The sequence below is a fragment of the Acipenser ruthenus genome, chromosome 6 (genome assembly GCF_902713425.1).
Source record: "Acipenser ruthenus chromosome 6, fAciRut3.2 maternal haplotype, whole genome shotgun sequence".
Lineage (NCBI taxonomy): Eukaryota > Metazoa > Chordata > Actinopteri > Acipenseriformes > Acipenseridae > Acipenser > Acipenser ruthenus.
Window position 1 is genome coordinate 45161858 of NC_081194.1, and position 20828 is coordinate 45182685.

Below are 20828 nucleotides of genomic sequence, written 5' to 3' on the forward strand. Positions count from 1 at the left end.
TGTGCATTACTGAGTAAACAAAATTGGACCCGACCTGAAAACCTGTTCGGTACAGGTCGGGACTCGGGACCTCAGGTTCGGGTAGACCCGTGAATGCCTCTACATCACACAACACCGTTGTATATATGTTATACATTTTACTAAGAAAAATGGAAAATAGATACGGTACAAAAGTAGAAAAGACTGATGCCAAAATAGCATAAATCAGTACATTAAGTTTCAGCAATCAATAATATTACACTAATATCTCCACTTCAATGTAAATATCGATTAACATGGGAAATAATGCATTAATTAATTGGCTATACTTTGTCTTTTCTTCCAGGAAATGATCTTAAATCAGAAATCAATTAATGTGAATCCGCAAGCAGGATATTGGGTAAACATGAGTCAGTAAATATTACAATACAAATATCAGAGAATTCTACAAAATCGTAACTACTACTTTTTTCACTCCATTGTTAAATTATATTTCCTTTAATTAGAATTCATGGCACATAAACTTACCCATTGCATTTGTTCTTATTCATTCTAGTACGGTACCTTTACTTGATTTCTTAGGTCTTTGATTAGTCTAACTCTGTTTACTTGTTAAATCACTCTCATAATATTATTTCATAAATATCTACCTTTCTACAAATATACATATATATATATATATATATATATATATATATATATATATATAATTTCTGTAAATGTCTTTCTATTCTTTAGTTCAGTTGAGAAATTACCCTAGCTAACTAGAGGGCCTCAAATTATCATCTCATGTCATGGTATCTTCCAGGGACTCACCTATACAATGTGTCTAATGAGATTATCGCTCTGATATGCCTGTAACAAACGACCCCAGCAGAGTTTACTAACCTTTTATCTCAAGGAAATCCCGAATATGCAACACAAGACCGCTTTTGTTTAAACAAACTTTTTTTATTGGTTTTATTTTGCCCTTTAGTGTTCATGGAAAGGTCAGATATTAAAAAAAACAACAACATCTACAATTACGTAAAACAGTAGTCACAGAATATTTTTAAACAATGAAAAGCAACATACTCCTATCACAAAACATGTAAAGTTTACCTAGGAATGTACTTTCAAATTCCCATCCGATTGTATTTTCAGATTCTAATATTTCTTATCATCCGCTGTCACCCCATGAAGGGTCCTACTGTATGCAGTCTGCAGTTTTCCTCTCACCTTAAATTACCTGGTATGACCACTGTGACTAACATGGCAGAGTAACCAGGAAACATATTAATTACTCGTATCTCTTGGCCCCATCAGTTCTTTGGTATTCGATCATTCCAGTGGGATGCTCAAGGCCTTTAGTCACCTTGACTTTTAAAATCATATTAACATTATTTGTACAGGTCATAAAGGACATCTTTGCTAAATTCAGACACAATCTCCCATTGTGGGAAGCTGTTACCCAGCTCTACTTTTGCATGTACACAATACCCTCCTTGAACCCTTTTCTCCTTCACATGCGGTTTATGTATTGGTCCACTTGTGCCGAAATGACCCCATAGCAGATAAACAGCCAAGTTAAAAGGCTAAAGTCTTGCATGGTTTTTCTAGGATCAGGAAGCAAGACATGTCTATGAACTATCAAAAAAAAATTGACTGTTATTGACTGCTGGTGACAAAATAATTAAAATGTCAGTATTGAAGCAATCAAACTTATAAAAGCAAGGTGAAGAGTAACAACAAATATTAAAATAGAATTTGTAAAGTAAATGGTGTATTTATATTGTTTTCGTAAACTTAAAACTATGTCCAACAGATTCAACAGTTTGCGCCAAATGGTTGTTTTATACTTTAATTTACTAAAGCACACTTTACTTTGTTACATTTTTCCTTCATTATTCACATCCAGAGGTAATGAACCCAGGTGTGCGATGTATAAAGACGCAATAATGAGCCTCATAAAACAGTACATTTTTCGGTAAACGTTTAACAAAATACTATACCATTGAGGATTTTTTTTTCTTTTACATGTTTAAAACTTGTATAGCCATGCTCAAACTAATAGCTGATGAGAGTTTTCTAAGTGACAATACAGTGGGCCCTATTTACAAAGCTTCAGGTTGTTTAAAGAGCACTGTTTTAATAAATTACAAAAAGTGAGACAGTCAAATTGTTCTGGGCTATTTTTATTTATTTTTTGTTTTTTTTTAATGAATCAATCCAGAGGACTGCATTTTGATTGAGGGCCCTAAAAATGACCCTAAATATTTCAAGATCTTGTTAAAGTTTTGGAAAAAGGCAGTATCTATGTCAAACCAAAACTAATTAATATCTATATCAGCAAGATCTTTATTTAGCTACAAATAATAGTTTTACAATTAAGGCATGTCCAATAGTAACCTTTATGATCCACCAGACTATTTCCCAATATTACCCCAAGTGTAACACTAATATCAGGAAGTACAGTATAGAATATTTAAGATATTCCTTCATCTGACTCAACCAAAGCAGCTCTAGTAGAAAACACATCAGCTAGCATGTGTTTCGGGATCTCGGAGCCCCTCACTTTCAAAGCATAGCAGGCATCCTCTACTTTCCCCAGGCTTTGCTTCAAAGTGTACAGCTTCTTCGACACTTCATACGGTCCGGTGTTGCCGATGTAGGAGAAGCCATCGTAGACCTGGCGCAGGAACTGACTGAGCTCGAAGGGTGTATCTATATCCCCGTTGCCGACACTGCTAATGCACAAGCGCATCAGCTCTCCAGTCAGATCCGCTACTCCTAACAGGTAGTCTGTCGGAGTCACCTGGAAGCAGACGGGTTTGTCTTTCTCATCCTGGGAATCACTGGATTGACCCTTAAATGGGAAGGCAGACAAAATACAGTTAATTCAGTACTATAGAGCATTGCCCTTCTGTCATACTGAATGAGATGTATTATATTATTGTTGCAATTTCCCTCAATCACGTTTGTGTTCATTACTCCTTGGCGAGTGTTTACTTTATTCTATGTTCTCAGTTCATGTTCCTTTAAGGTTCCCTCTCCCTTATATTTCATAAGGATGTAGAGCTGATGTTTTCTGAAGTCAACTTTTAATTATACATTTGGAACTAAAATGTATGAGGTGCGATTATATAATAATAATAATAATAATAATAATTTCACCCAATTGTGCATAATAAAGGCTGTAATTCTATCAAGGTTTCTACCAGAGATAGTACTATAGCCTTATGTACAGTTTTGGTGTATATTGTATATACTGTAAAACACTAAAGTTTATAGGAAAATTATCATTCACCATGTATTATAATTAAGGCTGGTTAAGGGTAACTCTTTATATTGCGTGGCAAATTAATATTAAATAGATATGCAATTGCATGTTAAATTAATATTTAATAGATATGCAATTGATATTAAATGTACGTTCAATTATTCCTTGTTACTTTCCATTAACATTTAAGTCAGATTAACTAATTTTCAATTAAAAACATGTAAACAATGGGAAATTACATATTTTCAAGGGTAACAAAACATAATATAAATGGACGTGATATGCAATTACATTTTCAATCGACATTTGGTGAACATTTAGCAAGAAACCAGCTATTGCATATTTATTAAACGTTAATTTAACATTAATTTAATATGCAATTGCATATCTATTTAATATTAATTTATGCCACGCAATATAAAGCGTTCCCTGATTAAGTCACGGGTGTCACGCATTCCATGGTTTTTGTTGGTGTCTGTGATTTTACTCCATATCAACCAAAAAAAAAAAAAAAAAAAACACACGCTTTTTTCACGTTTGCGCTCTTGATGTTTTACTAGCTTGGTTGCCTTACTTTGCAATGTAGCCGTTCACACTACTCAATACTTTACTACATTGAAAACATTTTAAAAATGAGAAAGAGCAAAAATAAGTGCCCAGTTACGAGCCGCACAATACCCTAAAATTCATAATAATCGCAAAATACAATGAGGATGCTACAGCAATCATAATGGCATGCTTTATTCAGTGTGGTTAAAAAGTTACTTGGGGATCAAACAGCAATGGTTACAGAGCACTGAATGTTGTAAGTTAGAGCTGTAGCATGACATCTTTCACTGTGGTCCCACCGGGGGGCACAATTTCCATTCAGAGATTCCAATTCACATGTTATTCTTGATTCCCATAAACTGAAAGGTGCAGTTTGACTGCTCTTGTTTGAATAATGAAGGGGTATGATGCTTATTCACTGTTTCACGGTCAGAATTTTGGCTCTGCTGAACACTACTAACTTTTGCACTCAGACTCATCTTTTATACTTTTGTAGTTTATTCCAGGGGTTTCCAAACTTGGGGCAGGGGACCTTAGGGTGCTGTTAGATGGTTTTAGGAGGGCAGTAACACATACAAAAATGTTCTGTCCCAAATAACCATGACAAAGCAATGTTCCCTAGACCAGAGAATCAATTAATTTACATTGCTGCTCTTTGGTGTTTGGGGTTAATTTGAATGTAAAATCAATGCCAGCTTCTACCCACACTAGCTGTATGTATAATTATACAACAAAAGGGGGTGATTGTAAATAAATAAATAAATAAATAAATAAATAAATAAATGCAGGATTTCTGCCAATGTAAGGTTTTAGTAGAAATTCTTGATACATTTTCTTCACCCTACATAAATAAAAGAAACCATACTGTTCCCGCTTACCTTTATAGGCTGGTTTATGTTACATTTGCAGTCAGACAGAGTACAATTGAGTTCACTAATTATGATAGGATGCCTAATGTCATGGGGGGCAGTGAGCAAAGAAAGTTTGGGAACCCCTGATTTATACAACTTTATGTAAGTTAGAGATGCATATTGCCCCCTGTTGGCCACAGTGGAAATTGTGATAATGTAGAGTACATTATGTTTTGCTACCAAATATCATTGCTGTAATGTTACACATTTTCTTAGGTTTCCCCATGGTAAGATTGTCCAATAATAGAAATATGTTTACTTGGATACCCACATGTCAACAGCATCTTTCCTTATTTTTGTATTTCTAAATGAACACTTTCATTTTAAGTACATTTCAAAGATATACAAAACTTACATTCCAAGCATCATTTAAAGCATCAAACACTTTTAAATATACAAGAGGTAATGCAAAATGTGAACCACTAGTTCTTTTAGAGTTTGTATACTTAATTGCAGAGCATTTTATCCACAAAAAAGGATGCCATTGTACAGTGTTACTACAAGGTGTCAGGGATGAATTGCTGTTCGCATGATATGTGTGGCAAATATTTCTCAGAAAACTGCAGAATCAAGTTACAGTATACACAATTAATACTCGTTGCCAAATATGATTACTGTATTTTAGTTTCCATGCAGTTAGAGCAGTGGTAACCAATGCTATAATATCCATTGTATTACCTCTTATCATCTTTATTAAGATTATTAATGTCTACTGTGATGCTACACATCTCTCTATATAAGTCCCTCTTTGCCAACAGCAGAGGAGTGATACATTATCTGCCTATTTATTGTTACAATAGCCACTCGGGATGAATGTCCTAATGTTCGGTTGATAAAGCTACTTGTACCACACAAAAATATTAATAGACAAAATAGTGTAAAAAAGTATTTTAATTTATTTATTTATTTTTATCATATATAGTAAATAAAACTTGCTAGTTAAATATTTACCTGCACCATGGTTTCTGTAAACTAGGATGAAACACCATGAAGCAGAGGTCTAACTGTCTGCCAAAAAAGTTATGGGGTACATTCTTGTCCACCAGTTTTCAAGAGTAATATTTGGAAATGTATATTGCTGTGTGCTTTGTGCCAGTGACTGTGATGGGAAACAGGGTTACTCAACTTTATTATTATATTGCAAACTTTTATTATATAATGCATTACATTATGTCATCAAATGTATCATGTTCCCAGGACTGACACAGCAGACAGCTGTCACCCCAGATCAGGTTATTACTGTAGATACTGAAATAGATCTAGTGGAGACCCTTGAATGAGCCGAGCACCATCTTAAAAACTAATTCAGTCCTCTGTATGATGTTTAGCATTATGAGATGGGATGAATATTAAAAGATTTTGTTTAAAAATGACACAGACATTTAAAAAAATGCATTCAAAGTAGGAAAAAAGCAGCAGCAAGTGGGCCTACATACATATGGGACTCGATACATATGGAAAAAATGAAAATGTGTCAATAGAAAAGTACATTTCTGCTAATATACCCCATGGTAGTTCCATTAAAGGTGAAACAACGTCCATATTAACTATCTAATTTGGCCATCACTTGTAGGCAAAATTCTGGTTCGTGCAGAGGGACAGATTTGAAACCAAATCACTGACATGTGAAGATTTTTGCCAGTGTCAAGCTGAGTAAATTTGACCACTGTTTCAAAAGTCAATTTTTCTTGCTTGTAAAAGCATAACCAAAAATGTGGAATTAATAAAAGTATACTGCTGATTTCAAACCAGGGCAATTTAACAACTCCCAAAGAAAAAGAAAACAATTCGAGAGAGAGAGAGAGAGAGAGAGAGAGAGAGAGAGAGAGAGAGAGAGAGAGAGAGAGAGAGAGAGAGAGAGAGAGAGAGAGAGAGAGAGAGAGAGAGAGAGAGAGAGAGAGAGAGAGACACGGACGGACGTCTCCTCCAGTGAGAAATCCCATCGAAGGAGAAATTAAGATAGCAACTCCCGTTTCAATTAAGTCTTGCTGTTCCTTATTAAGAAATGCGTACTAGACGTTTGAACGAGAAATAATAGAAATACTACGATTTAATGTGCAGTTATATTTCTGAATTTGAATTGTAAAAATTGTATCTAAAGGTGTGACAATGTATATATTCTAATAATTGTACATTTTTTAAATGAATAACTTGATTGCAGTAATAGATTAATTGATTGCTTTCTTTTGAGAGACGCACTGGACATCTATATTCCAAATGTTAGAGTCATTTTGGCTGGAATTTGATGTACTTGAACTCTAATTGTAAGAATAACCGAATTATGTGATAGTTGTAAAATGTTTTGTGTTAATTGATTGCTAGCCCTCACAAATGTTAGTGCTGATTTGTAATATGTGTGAGTGAATGAACAGCTGAAACTTATAATGACTGTTATTCATGCTATTTAGAGGGAGGTGGCGCCTTCCTTGTGAATCTCTATCGTGATCTGAGGAAGACCTACGAGTCGAAACACGTAAGCCATTATTATGTTTACCGTGGTTTTAAATATGTTTAAATAAAGACTTTTATTGAGAAGTCTGTTTTTCACATTATATTCTCAATTTTCTCGATATTAAATACTGAATACTGTAACTGCACAAAAAGTCACATGAACCTATGTATGGAGGGTGTTACTATACGCGAGATAGTATACAGGAATATTTTAGTAGAGAGTGGAAGAGATAGAAGAAAAAATGTATCTACCAACAAGGTTTTGATAATTGTCTTTTATCAGTTTCAGTATTACAATTTACCATTATAACATTATGGGCTACAGTGTTTTCTAAAATGGGCCCCAAATGACAAAATGTAATCTCTGAACAAGCAAGAGTACTGTCCAAAACAGGTTTAAAAATCTCTACAGGTAGGTGAGACCCTGCTAAACAGACTTGACCTGCTGCTGGCTGATTTCGTTAATGAAATAAAAACACATTTAATAAAAAAATCATTATATACTAGAGCAAGGGTTCCCAAACTTTTTTTGCTGTGCCCCCCCCTTTGGAAATGTTTCAAGCTGTGACGACCTCCCACCCCATCCTACCCCGCGGTGTGATATCATATGGAATTACTGTACATCAGTGGTCCCCAGCCTTTGCTGGCCCATGGACAACAGCATTGAACAAGTAACATACCGCGGGCAACATCATGCTTATCTACCGATCAGCCTGAAGAAACATGTGTTTGTGGCAAGCACAATATAGGAGACTGAATTGCTCTCCCTCAGCCTAAGAAACATTTATATGTGTAAAATAAAATATAGCATCTACATCTCAGACAGTGGCGATTCTACAATATAGAACACAGGGGGGCACCAAGGGGGGCCCAATTTAATTATGGAGAGGCAGTTTAGGGGTTCTGCAGTGGTTTCACATCTAATAAAATGGCTCACAAAAACAACTGTGTTGATTAAAAACAAAAAATCTGCAATGGCATAATCTGAAGCAAAGCTTCATTAAATGAAGTGGAAAACACCCACACAGAATTGTACACCTTCCTGCAATTTAGCAAATTCTGAAGTGCCTTGAAACCCCCTAACTTTAGTATCAACCTGGACACATTTAAAAAAAAAATAGCAATAAAGTATAGAGTAAAATAAATATACATAGCATAAAAAATACTTTAATCCTTACATTAAGTGCTGGGTGAGATTGGGTCTGATTTAAGAAGCTGGCTGTGACTAGAGAAGTACAAGAAATAAGAACGCTGTCAACGCATAATTAATGATTTAAAATTATCGTCAATCATATTTTTCTCTTAATAAGCCACAAATGTAATATATTGTGAGCAAGAACAGAACAGACGCCAAATATCATATCATATACTACTTTAATTAAACTGGTGGTAAATAAAAAGATTTCATATACAGTGGCTCTCAAAAGTATTCACCCCCCTTGGACTTTTCCACATTTTATTGTGTTACAACATGGAATCAAAATGGATTTAATTAGGAGTTTTTGCCACTGATCAACACAAAAAAAGGCCATAATGTCAAAGTGAAAAATAAAATCTACAAATCTAGTCAAAAGTTTACATACCCCAATGGAAATTTATAATTTCTAGAAATTTACCAAAAACAAATAATTATAGGAAAAATCTCATACCAAGGATTCTCAATCGGGACTTTAACTAGGCCATTCCAGAACCTTGATTTTATTCTTCTCTAACCATTCTGAAGTAGATTTTGATGTGTGCTTTGGATAGCAGAGTTTCAGATGACTGGCCAATATCTTTTGGTATGCTATGGAATCCATTTTACCATGTATTGGAACAAAATTTCCTGTGCCATTAGAGGAAAAACAGCCCCATAGAAGTATATTACCACCTCCATGCTTGACAGTGGGTATGGTGTTCTTTTCTTTGTATGTCTCACCAGACTTTCTCCAAACGTAACGACTATCAGCGTGACCATATAGATTGATTTTTGTTTCATCATTTCACATATCCTCATATCCGTCATTCAAATGTCGTTTTGCAAACTTTAAGTGATTGTCCTTGTAACGTTTCCCTAAGAGTGTCTTTTTCCTTGGCCTGCAACCATTGAGACCTTCACCATGCAAGACTCAACCTATGGTTGCGACGGAAACCCCAGTCCCACTTGCAGCCAAGTCACTTTGAATATTTTTGGCAGTCAATCTCAGATTGTTATTAACCTTCCTCACAATTCTTCTACTTGTTCTTGGTGAAAGAACCTTCTTTCTTTCAGTATATGCACTGACTAGATACAGTATTAAAGCTCGCAAATTCGTGATTTTATTACAAACTTAACACAAAAATGGAATTGAGATGTAAAATGCTTGTTTTGCAAAACTTGTTTTCCTTCTTTGACCACGATAACAACAAATGATTCCCACACCGCACACTTGCATTTTTCTGTGAGCTTTTTTTCATGGAATTAGTTTCTTTCACGTCCTTCATAAACAAATCCATTACTCCGATTTATATAAATGAAACACCTTCGATATGGGTCACGTGTCTGCTGCTGTGCTCTGCAAGCCAGTCCACGCAACAGCAATTATAAACAATGATTTTTAGTACCAGAGAGAATATTTAATAGTAAATTGACAGTTTGTGCATTACTGAGTAAACAAAATTGGACCCGACCTGAAAACCTGTTCGGTACAGGTCGGGACTCGGGTCCTCAGGTTCGGGTAGACCCGTGAATGCCTCTACATCACACAACACCGTTGTATATATGTTATACATTTTACTAAGAAAAATGGAAAATAGATACGGTACAAAAGTAGGACTGATACCAAAATAGCATAAATCAGTACATTAAGTTTCAGCAATCAATAATATTACACGGGGCAGCAGTGTGGAGTAGTGGTTAGGGCTCTGGACTCTTGACCAGAGGGTTGTGGGTTCAATCCCCAGTGGGGGACACTGCTGTTGTACCCTTGAGCAAGGTACTTTACCTAGATTGCTCCAGTAAAAACCCAACTGTATAAATGGGTAATTGTATGTAAAAATAATGCGATATCTGTATAATGTGAAATAATGTATAATGTGATATCTTGTAACAATTGTAAGTCGCCCTGGATAAGGGCGTCTGCCAAGAAATAAATAATAATAATAATGCACTAATATCTCCACTTCAATGTAAATATCGATTAACATGGGAAATAATGCATTCATTAATTGGCTATACTTTGTCTTTTCTTCCAGGAAATGATCTTAAATCAGAAATCAATTAATGTGAATCCGCAAGCAGGATATTGGGTAAATATGAGTCAGTAAATATTACAATACAAATATCAGTGAATTCTACAAAATCGTAACTACTACTTTTTTCACTCCATTGTTAAATTATATTTCCTTTAATTAGAATTCATGGCACATAAACTTACCCATTGCATTTGTTCTTATTCATTCTAGTACGGTACCTTTACTTGTTTTCTTAGGTCTTTGATTAGTCTAACTCTGTTTACTTGTTAAATCACTCTCATAATATTATTTCATAAATATCTACCTTTCTACAAATATCTATCTATCTATCTATCTATCTTATATATATATATATATATATATATATATATATATATATATAATTTCTGTAAATGTCTTTCTATTCTTTAGTTCAGTTGAGAAATTACCCTTTCTAACTAGAGGGCCTCAAATTATCATCTCATGTCATGGTATCTTCCAGGGACTCACCTATACAATGTGTCTAATGAGATTATCGCTCTGATATGCCTGTAACAAACGACCCCAGCAGAGTTTACTAACCTTTTATCTCAAGGAAATCTCGAATATGCAACACAAGACCGCTTTTGTTTAAACAAATTTTTTTTATTGGTTTTATTTTGCCCTTTAGTGTTCATGGAAAGGTCAGATATTAAAAAAAACAACAACATCTACAATTACGTAAAACAGTAGTCACAGAATATTTTTAAACAATGAAAAGCAACATACTCCTATCACAAAACATGTAAAGTTTACCTAGGAATGTACTTTCAAATTCCCATCCGATTGTATTTTCAGATTCTAATATTTCTCATCATCCGCTGTCACCCCATGAAGGGTCCTACTGTATGCAGTCTGCAGTTTTCCTCTCACCTTAAATTACCTGGTATGACCACTGTGACTAACATGGCAGAGTAACCAGGAAACATATTGTGGTTCAATATTTTTTCTCGATGGCTGTCAACTGCATTTGAGCTTAGTTGTCTGGCCAAGTGTAAGCCTGCAATTACTTGTATCTCTTGGCCCCATCAGTTCTTTGGTATTCGATCATTCCAGTTGGTGGATCAAAGTGGGATGCTCAAGGCCTTTAGTCACCTTGACTTTTAAAATCATATTAACATTATTTGTACAGGTCATAAAGGACATCTTTGCTAAATTCAGACACAATCTCCCATTGTGGGAAGCCGTTACCCAGCTCTACTTTTGCATGTACACAATACCCTCCTTGAACCCTTTTCTCCTTCACATGCGGTTTATGTATTGGTCCACTTGTGTCGAAATGACCCCATAGCAGATAAACAGCCAAGTTAAAAGGCTAAAGTCTTGCATGGTTTTTCTAGGATCAGGAAGCAAGACATGTCTATGAACTATCAAAAAAAAAATTGACTGTTATTGACTGCTGGTGACAAAATAATTAAAATGTCAGTATTGAAGCAATCAAACTTATAAAAGCAAGGTGAAGAGTAACAACAAATATTAAAATAGAATTTGTAAAGTAAATGGTGTATTTGTATTGTTTTCGTAAACTTAAAACTATGTCCAACAGATTCAACAGTTTGCGCCAAATGGTTGTTTTATACTTTAATTTACTAAAGCACACTTTACTTTGTTACATTTTTCCTTCATTATTCACATCCAGAGGTAATGAACCCAGGTGTGCAATGTATAAAGACGCAATAATGAGCCTCATAAAACAGTACATTTTTCGGTAAACGTTTAACAAAATACTATACTATTGAGGATTTTCTTTTCTTTTACATGTTTAAAACTTGTATAGCCATGCTCAAACTAATAGCTGATGAGAGTTTTCTAAGTGACAATACAGTGGGCCCTATTTACAAAGCTTCAGGTTGTTTAAAGAGCACTGTTTTAATAAATTACAAAAAGTGAGACAGTCAAATTGTTCTGGGCTATTTTTTTTTTTTTTTTTAATGAATCAATCCAGAGGACTGCATTTTGATTGAGGGCCCTAAAAATGACCCTAAATATTTCAAGATCTTGTTAAAGTTTTGGAAAAAGGCAGTATCTATGTCAAACCAAAACTAATTAATATCTATATCAGCAAGATCTTTATTTAGCCACAAATAATAGTTTTACAATTAAGGCATGTCCAATAGTAACCTTTATGATCCACCAGACTATTTCCCAATATTACCCCAAGTGTAACACTAATATCAGGAAGTACAGTATAGAATATTTAAGATATTCCTTCATCTGACTCAACCAAAGCAGCTCTAGTAGAAAACACATCAGCTAGCATGTGTTTCGGGATCTCGGAACCCCTCACTTTCAAAGCATAGCAGGCATCCTCTACTTTCCCCAGGCTTTGCTTCAAAGTGTACAGCTTCTTCGACACTTCATACGGTCCGGTGTTGCCGATGTAGGAGAAGCCATCGTAGACCTGGCGCAGGAACTGACTGAGCTCGAAGGGTGTATCTATATCCCCGTTGCCAACACTGCTAATGCACAAGCGCATCAGCTCTCCAGTCAGATCCGCTACTCCTAACAGGTAGTCTGTCGGAGTCACCTGGAAGCAGACGGGTTTGTCTTTCTCATCCTGGGAATCACTGGATAGACCCTTAAATGGGAAGGCAGACAAAATACAGTTAATTCAGTACTATAGAGCATTGCCCTTCTGTCATACTGAATGAGATGCATTATATTATTGTTGCAATTTCCCTCAATCACGTTTGTGTTCATTACTCCTTGGCGAGTGTTTACTTTATTCTATGCTCTCAGTTCATGTTCCTTTAAGGTTCCCTCTCCCTTATATTTCATAAGGATGTAGAGCTGATGTTTTCTGAAGTCAACTTTTAATTATACATTTGGAACTAAAATGTATGAGGTGCGATTATATAATAATAATAATAATAATAATAATAATAATAATAATAATAATTTCACCCAATTGTGCATAATAAGGCTGTAATTCTATCAAGGGTTCTACCAGAGATAGTACTATAGCCTTATGTACAGTTTTGGTGTATATTGTATATACTGTAAAACACTAAAGTTTATAGGAAAATTATCATTCACCATGTATTATAATTAAGGCTGGTTAAGGGTAACTCTTTATATTGCGTGGCAAATTAATATTAAATAGATATGCAATTGCATGTTAAATTAATATTTAATAGATATGCAATTGATATTAAATGTACGTTCAATTATTCCTTGTTACTTTCCATTAACATTTAAGTCAGATTAACTAATTTTCAATTAAAAACATGTAAACAATGGGAAATTACATATTTTCAAGGGTAACAAAACATAATATAAATGGACGTGATATGCAATTACATTTTCAATCGACATTTGGTGAACATTTAGCAAGAAACCAGCTATTGCATATTTATTAAACGTTAATTTAACATTAATTTAATATGCAATTGCATATCTATTTAATATTAATGTATGCCACGCAATATAAAGTGTTCCCTGATTAAGTCACGGGTGTCACGCATTCCATGGTTTTTGTTGGTGTCTGTGATTTTACTCCATTTCAACCAAACAAAAAAAAAACAAAAAAACACACGCTTTTTTCACGTTTGCGCTCTTGATGTTTTACTAGCTTGGTTGCCTTACTTTGCAATGTAGCCGTTCATACTACTCAATACTTTACCACATTGCAAACATTTTAAAAATGAGAGAGAGCAAAAATAAGTGCCCAGTTACGAGCCGCACAATACCCTAAAAATGTATTTCATGAAAGCGGAGGTTTGTTTTGTTCAACGTGCAACGTGCCGGTAGATTACAGTCATAAAGCCAGCTGTGATAAACATTGGGATACTTCGTGTCACAAATGTAAAGCAGAGGCCTTTGAATCTGAATATGTAAACAAACCAAAATATAAAATGACTGCAAACTGTACCACAGCAGAAGCATCAGATGCATACAAAGAGTCTTTCTGAACTTCAAACATTATTTTTTAGAGGTATGTAAAACCTACAGTTTGTGTTTGCTGTCCTGTAGAAAACCCACCGAATGGTATGTAAAATGAACATTTTTGTTTGTAGTATACTGTGAAGCTTACCGATTTAAAAGGATTACAACTTGAACCTGATGTTTGGTAAACCCTGATAAATAAATAAATTAATTTTTTCCTATTTATATAGTCAGACTTATTTTATTTGTATGTAGGTATATATAAAAAAAAAAAAACACACAATAGATTTTTCATCCCCGTGACTTCACACACCATTTCAGCCTTCCTCTGTGATTTTAAACAAATTTATCGTGATTGCTTCGTGATTTTTTGTACAAATTGCTGTGACAAATTCCTAGCCCTAATTTATAACAATAATAATAAAGTATACCTCAGGTTCTTCATTTTTTTTGTCTTCAATGAAAATCAAGTCCTTATTGATTTGTTCGAGGCTAATCAATGAACGCTCTTTGATAAAATGCTGGAAAGATACAGCCTCCACATACTCCTGAATCCCTGAAACAAAGAAAGATTGGTTTTATTTTCATGCAGAAGGGCAGGGCCGGTACAATACAAACAAAACACCTTCTACACGGTCAACCTACTATTTATTACATTTATGTATATGGGTTGCATTTATTGGAAGGCTTTCAAGAAGTGAATAAGCACCAATATCACACCTAATGTAAAACGAGTATCAAGTGATGACAAGTGATGGAACTATGCAGATATCCAAAGGTCCCATCTGTCCACCTGTGCCATAAGCCAAATGGTGTGTGTGACAATGGACATTATTATAGGGCTGCCATTAATTATGGATACTGGAAATTAGCATGTTGACCAGTGTCTATATACAGTATGCCTAATATACACATAACTGCATGCCATATAATTGTTTGGAGCAGCGTAGTCCAAACTTTTTTTTTCTAAATGTAAATTATTAGGAACATAGTACTGCATAGTATTTTTTACTTTATATTTATGCTTTACTCAATAAAAGCTGAGGGACGGACATGGTGCTGTCAGTCATCATGATAGCTTAATTTCCCCTGTAATCCTGACCTGAGCCACCTCTGCCATTTAGAATTATCACACTGTATTGTGTGGTGCTTTTGGGATGTGATTTCCTGTGACACATCCACATGGAACTGCAATTTGCTGAGCTTTGATGCTGGAAATGTTGAGGCAAAAAAATTACAAGCTTTTCCAACCCTTTTGAAAACCATTACACAAAGTCAACTAATACACTGACCCAATAGTAAAATTTGATAATTACAAATACAGTTAGTAAATAATAGATTCCACAGATTCTCTTTTTTTTAAGTTTTGGCATTTTCCACTATTTTATTTATTATTTCTTTCTTTTCCCTCCTAGAATAGAACTGACCATCTCATACAGAGCCTGAGAAAACCTGCTTTGAACTGAGGAAGCATAAATGCATTTCTGGAACACATACAAGGATCCTATTGTATAGACTGAATTCTCAAACACAACTTCCCAGGAGTAGGTATTCATGTTTGTAATAAAATACAAAAAATGTGAATAGTAAGACATATTATGTTTTTACCTTTCCCTTACAGTATCTAAATTATAGCTTTCCAATATTGGGGTAATTTTTCCCCTCTATAGCTGTCTTTCAGCTAAATGTAATCCACTGTAGTGTAATGCCAACATGCCTATTCACTCTCTTTAATTTCCTCATAGCAGAAAGTCACATGCTGTGATGTTCAACTCTAGAAGCACCACCAGCTTTACACTATTTTGGAGTTTTGCAAATACCATAAATTCATGCATCAATGTTGAGACCTCTTTTTCTACTATATATATATATATATATATATATATATATATATATATATATATATATATATATATTGGTATTTGTTTCTGTTCACAAGATACATGCAGAAGAGTTGCACTGTATTTCCAGAGAAGACTCAATATACCACAGCTCTCCTTGGCAGTAACCACTCACTGATTTTCAGAGATTTGTCATATCTGCGTCTTTATAGGTTTATAGTCATTTGTATTAGGTACTGCTAATTACTTGAATTACTTGGTGAGCATTATGTGCTTTAAGGTTTTGAAAGCAAATGGATGGGTAACTTCCTTAAATAACAAACAATGTCCTTGAGACAGTTGTACTCCCTGCCATGTTATGTTCACTGCTCCTCACATTTTTTTCGTTTCATTAAACAAATGCAATTCCAAATTTATACCAATCTGCACTACTGACCAACACAACAGATGTTTGATCAGATAAGCCTGCATAACCCCACGTTCATTCACTGTCCCCATGTAAACAGAGTCTTAATAATCAAAGGACGGAATGATAAGTGTTTTCAGTTATTTTAAAACTGCAATTAACATCAAAGTAGGCCATATCAGTAAAGGCCTGCCCAACTCATACCAAGATAAATATGCTTGTCAAAACTTTAAAACTAAGAATTAGCATTTCATTGGACTCATCCAAATAGCAAGTGACGTGTCTGCCATCAACCCTTTTCTGAAGGAAATCTAAAAGCAGTTTCATTTTTGTTTACTTTCTAGGAAATGTGCTAACTTTATGAAATCATCCATTTGGTTCCATTTATTTTCTATTAGTGTAGGGCTGCAACGAAGCATACATTTTGACCTTCGAAGGTTCAGAACACATTACCGAAGGAAGGATCAAACCTTCGATGGTACTCATTTACATAATTTATTGGTGACGTCACCATAGCTACTTGTTTATATTTGATGAAAATCCTATTTTACAGGTAATCCATATAAATGGAATAAGACAAACAAACAAACATACATTCACATGTAGTTAAATATGTTATATAGAACAGTAATCATGTTTTTATAATTTAAATAAAAATAAAAATACACGTAATTGAGCCTGCTTGCAATCTACACAGTAGCTTGCATTACACCACCACCAACTGCAGCGGACAAAGCTTTATTTAACAGTCACTGTTCCAAGCAGGTTTTTACTACTACTAAAAATACTAATAATAATATGAACTTACGCTTGTCAAGTGACCCCAGAGATTGGTTATGCCTCCATGATAAGAGTCGCTTGCACAGTTTGCATTCAACTTTTTTTTTGGTTGTCTGGGCATTTAAAAAATTCCCAAACAGCAGAGGGGTTTTGAGACATTTCTTTAAATACAGCTTACGCTTTGCTGTCGAGATGGTGAATGAAGAAATTAAAGGTTTGCTTCTGGATAACACGAGCTGGAGAGGGGAGGGGCAGACGGTGCTCAGTTTTCGAAATTAAAATGATTTGTGTTGTCCTATATTTTGTATGTTTCAAACATATTCTACCATAGCACTTCTCTTACACTGTCTTGTACACTAGATACTCAGTACATATTTTGCTGAAGCACTACACCAACTAGAGGTAAGAGCCCACAGCTTTGGATACTACACCCTGCTCCAGTTGTACGTAATGTATAACAATGTGGTATGGGATTTTACCAACAACTTTTCTTTACATAATATCCAAAGATTGCATTTAGCTAACAAACCTTCCAACCTTCGAACACAGCACTATTTAATAGTAGATTTTACTTTTAATAGTTGACCATTTGTAAAACACATTTGCAGAAGTACAAAATTGTCCTATCTAGACTGATAAAGATTATTGCTTCATTATGACTTTTTTTGGGGATATCTATCATAACAAAAACAAAATGCAAACAAATGTGTCTTCTAAATAACGACTGTTGGGGATGAAATGTTAGTTTAATATTTGTGCTAAAAAACGGGACCAGCTGCATGCTATGCAACTAAACGATTTATGCAATTATCTAGTAAGAAATTAGTGGAGTTGACTGTACATGCACGTAGCACCAAATGGCACAACCAGTACCAATGGTGTCTCTGCACAGTGCTGCACCTAGAATTCCCACATGCAGTTTATTAAAGGAATGTGTGAAACAAAGAAAGTCAAGCAAGTACTGTTCATTTGAAGGTAATTATTCCCCATGTAAGGCAGTCAAAATACTTGCCAGGTCAGAAGCACTGTTTGTTTTTTTACTGAATAAAACAATTTCAACAGTATACATTTAACAGTATAAACGTAGTTGCAGGAAGGACCAGTCAAGAGTTTTTTTCTTGTTTTATACAAATAAAATGATCTTATCCCTCTAAGAAATTGTGTCTTTGCCTTTGTGCTTGCTTCTAAATATGGTCCACTGAGTTAGAGGGCAAAGTTTGCCCGTAATAAAATTCCTTAAAACAATAATGTAACTGCTGCTAGTGCAACCAAGTCATTTCTTGCTGGTTTTAAAATACTGATATTTTCTACTTTAAATATTCTGGCAAGTTTTACACTTGTTTCGGATCGGGTACATTATTTTATATCTTTAACAAGGGCTAACAGTGCGCAGAATGACAGGAAGAGTATAAGCAAACATAATTTTAATTACCTTACGATTTCAGGTACGTGCCTTTAAAGTAAGATGACACTATGGTCGTTTTTATACACAATATTGACTTCAAAAATGTCTTAAACGGTGCAAGCAAATTCCTACTTGGTTTGACTGAATGAGCAGTAGCCTATACAAGCTTCAATATGAAAGCTGAAAATATATTTCAATAAAGAACGAGTTTTCATTCCTACAGGCTTCTGTTATTTTGAAATACCACTGCTTCAGATTATTACTACTGCTTAACAGTAATAACATTTTATTTACAGTTGTTGAACTTAAACCCGTTCTTGGCCACGCAGCAACAAACCTACTAACCATTACATAAATAAACGTGTAGTTCTCTTGCCTTTTTTTCAATGAATATAATAGAATTAATAGAGAATAAAAACAAACTAACTACCTATATTTAATTAATCATTTTCTATAGTTGCCAAACTGCCCAGCATCTTCTGTTACAGTCACACCGCTCCTAACGTTAGCTGTTGTAAATAGTGCAGCGTGGATTATGGGTCAAATCAATGTTCGTGAAGGGTGCTTTTTTTTTTTTTTTTTTTTTTAAATCGATGTAGGACTTCTGGCGTCTCCTGAATGACTTTCTGTTTTTTTTTTTTTTTTAATTACATTTTAAACCGTTTAAAAAAAGCAAAACCATAACACGTAGAATAATAGTGTGTATACATGCAGCAAAAAAAAGGAGAGTGGCAAAATATAGTTTGCCTCCCCTGCGCTCTATGGGTTAGGTGCCTATTCTCTCAATCAAGTTACATGTTCAACAGGAGAAAGATATACTAAAAAGGTCACAAAAAATCAAGTAAGCGAGAAAACGTTTTACAGTTTTCCGCAATAAAAATCCCCCCCCCCCCTCGATTTTTTTTGTGCATTTCTACACAAATCATAACCTCCTTCCTTAGGAATAAGAATTTTTTTTGCGCATTTAAAAAGGCATTCGAGAATCCTCCTAGATTGGATCCACCACCCAGCTGTGGTTATCCCTGATGCAAACCATTGGATTCCCTGGTGCTGTAAAATGCAATTCTCTGGGGGGTACAGGTCAATCAAATCAACCCCTTAGTCGTCTCCAAAGAGTGAAAATATCTAACCTGGCAATTGTACCACACTGGGTAACACACTGTTATGAGGGTACTGATACTAACATTCCAGCATGTTGCGGGGGAGGTCACGTATCATTAGGCTATCCCGCGATCTCTGCAATGCACGTAAAATCAGCCCAGGCCTCTAAAAGTAAACAGACAGCTCCAGCCAACTCTAGTTAAAATCACTCTTTGCTGCCTCCAGCAGATTTAGAAAACCCTAATTACAATAAAATATACTCAGAGGAGTTCATCTCTTTAAAAACAAAAAAAGGAAATGTTTCCATCCTGCCTAGTTAACTACATAAAAAAGACACAGCGCTTATCAGATTGGACCAGCATATAAGAACATGTGTACTTTCCAGCCATTATCGATTGCTTGAGCTTGTTTTTAGAACAAAACAGATACCTCTCGCCAAGAGTAAAGCTACGGGTGAGTCGCAAAAAAATCTAAAATATCATAGCCGTTATAAGGTGGTTTTATTTCCATGGAAACATCTATCTGCATTGCCCCATGTTGCATTAGCAGTGATCCAGGATAATGAATTACACTGAACGGCAAACAGCATGGCAAGATGATTAATAGCTTAAGTGATATGTGACACCACAAAGGATGCCAGGGAAAAAAGGCAATAAGGACTGGAATGTTTAGTTGGTATGCATCTGATAACGGCTGTGTATGTTTATCATTTTAGAATGGCTGAGTCATTGTTCTAATGACAATGTGCCATAGAGAAACAGGACAACCACAAACAGTTATGGTCTGTGTACAGTAGTTTACAAAGTATGCATGGCTAACTCTAAAGGTGTAACATATCAAATCAGGGCTGCAGAATGTTCGCCCACGCACACAATGTGCGCCAAAGGATTTGGTTCAAAGCCGAAGATGATCTCCCCCCCCCAGGAAGAAGTTTTCGACTTTCGCCATCATCCGAAGGAGACCCCCCTCCCCCATAGGGAAGCAGTGGTTAGGGCTCTGGACTCTTGACCGGAGGGTTATGGGTTCAATC

General features: G+C 35.1%; 1 protein-coding gene across 2 annotated transcripts in view; it reads right to left on the reverse strand.

Annotated features, from left to right (window-relative positions):
- Positions 1 to 909: 909 nt before the first annotated feature.
- Positions 910 to 20828, reverse strand: part of tsnax (translin-associated factor X) — a 43897-nt gene continuing 23978 nt past the window's right edge. Inside the window, exons 5-6 of one of the 2 annotated variants that reach the window (XM_059025427.1) lie at positions 14697 to 14821; positions 910 to 2824 (exon numbers count right to left, since the gene is read on the reverse strand). In XM_059025427.1, coding sequence (XP_058881410.1) covers positions 2444 to 2824; positions 14697 to 14821 — 506 coding nt within the window. In that variant the 3' untranslated portion in view covers positions 910 to 2443. Of the gene's footprint in view, positions 2825 to 10965; positions 12959 to 14696; positions 14822 to 20828 lie in introns of those variants that run through there. The other variant, XM_034017179.3, reaches the window with a different exon arrangement.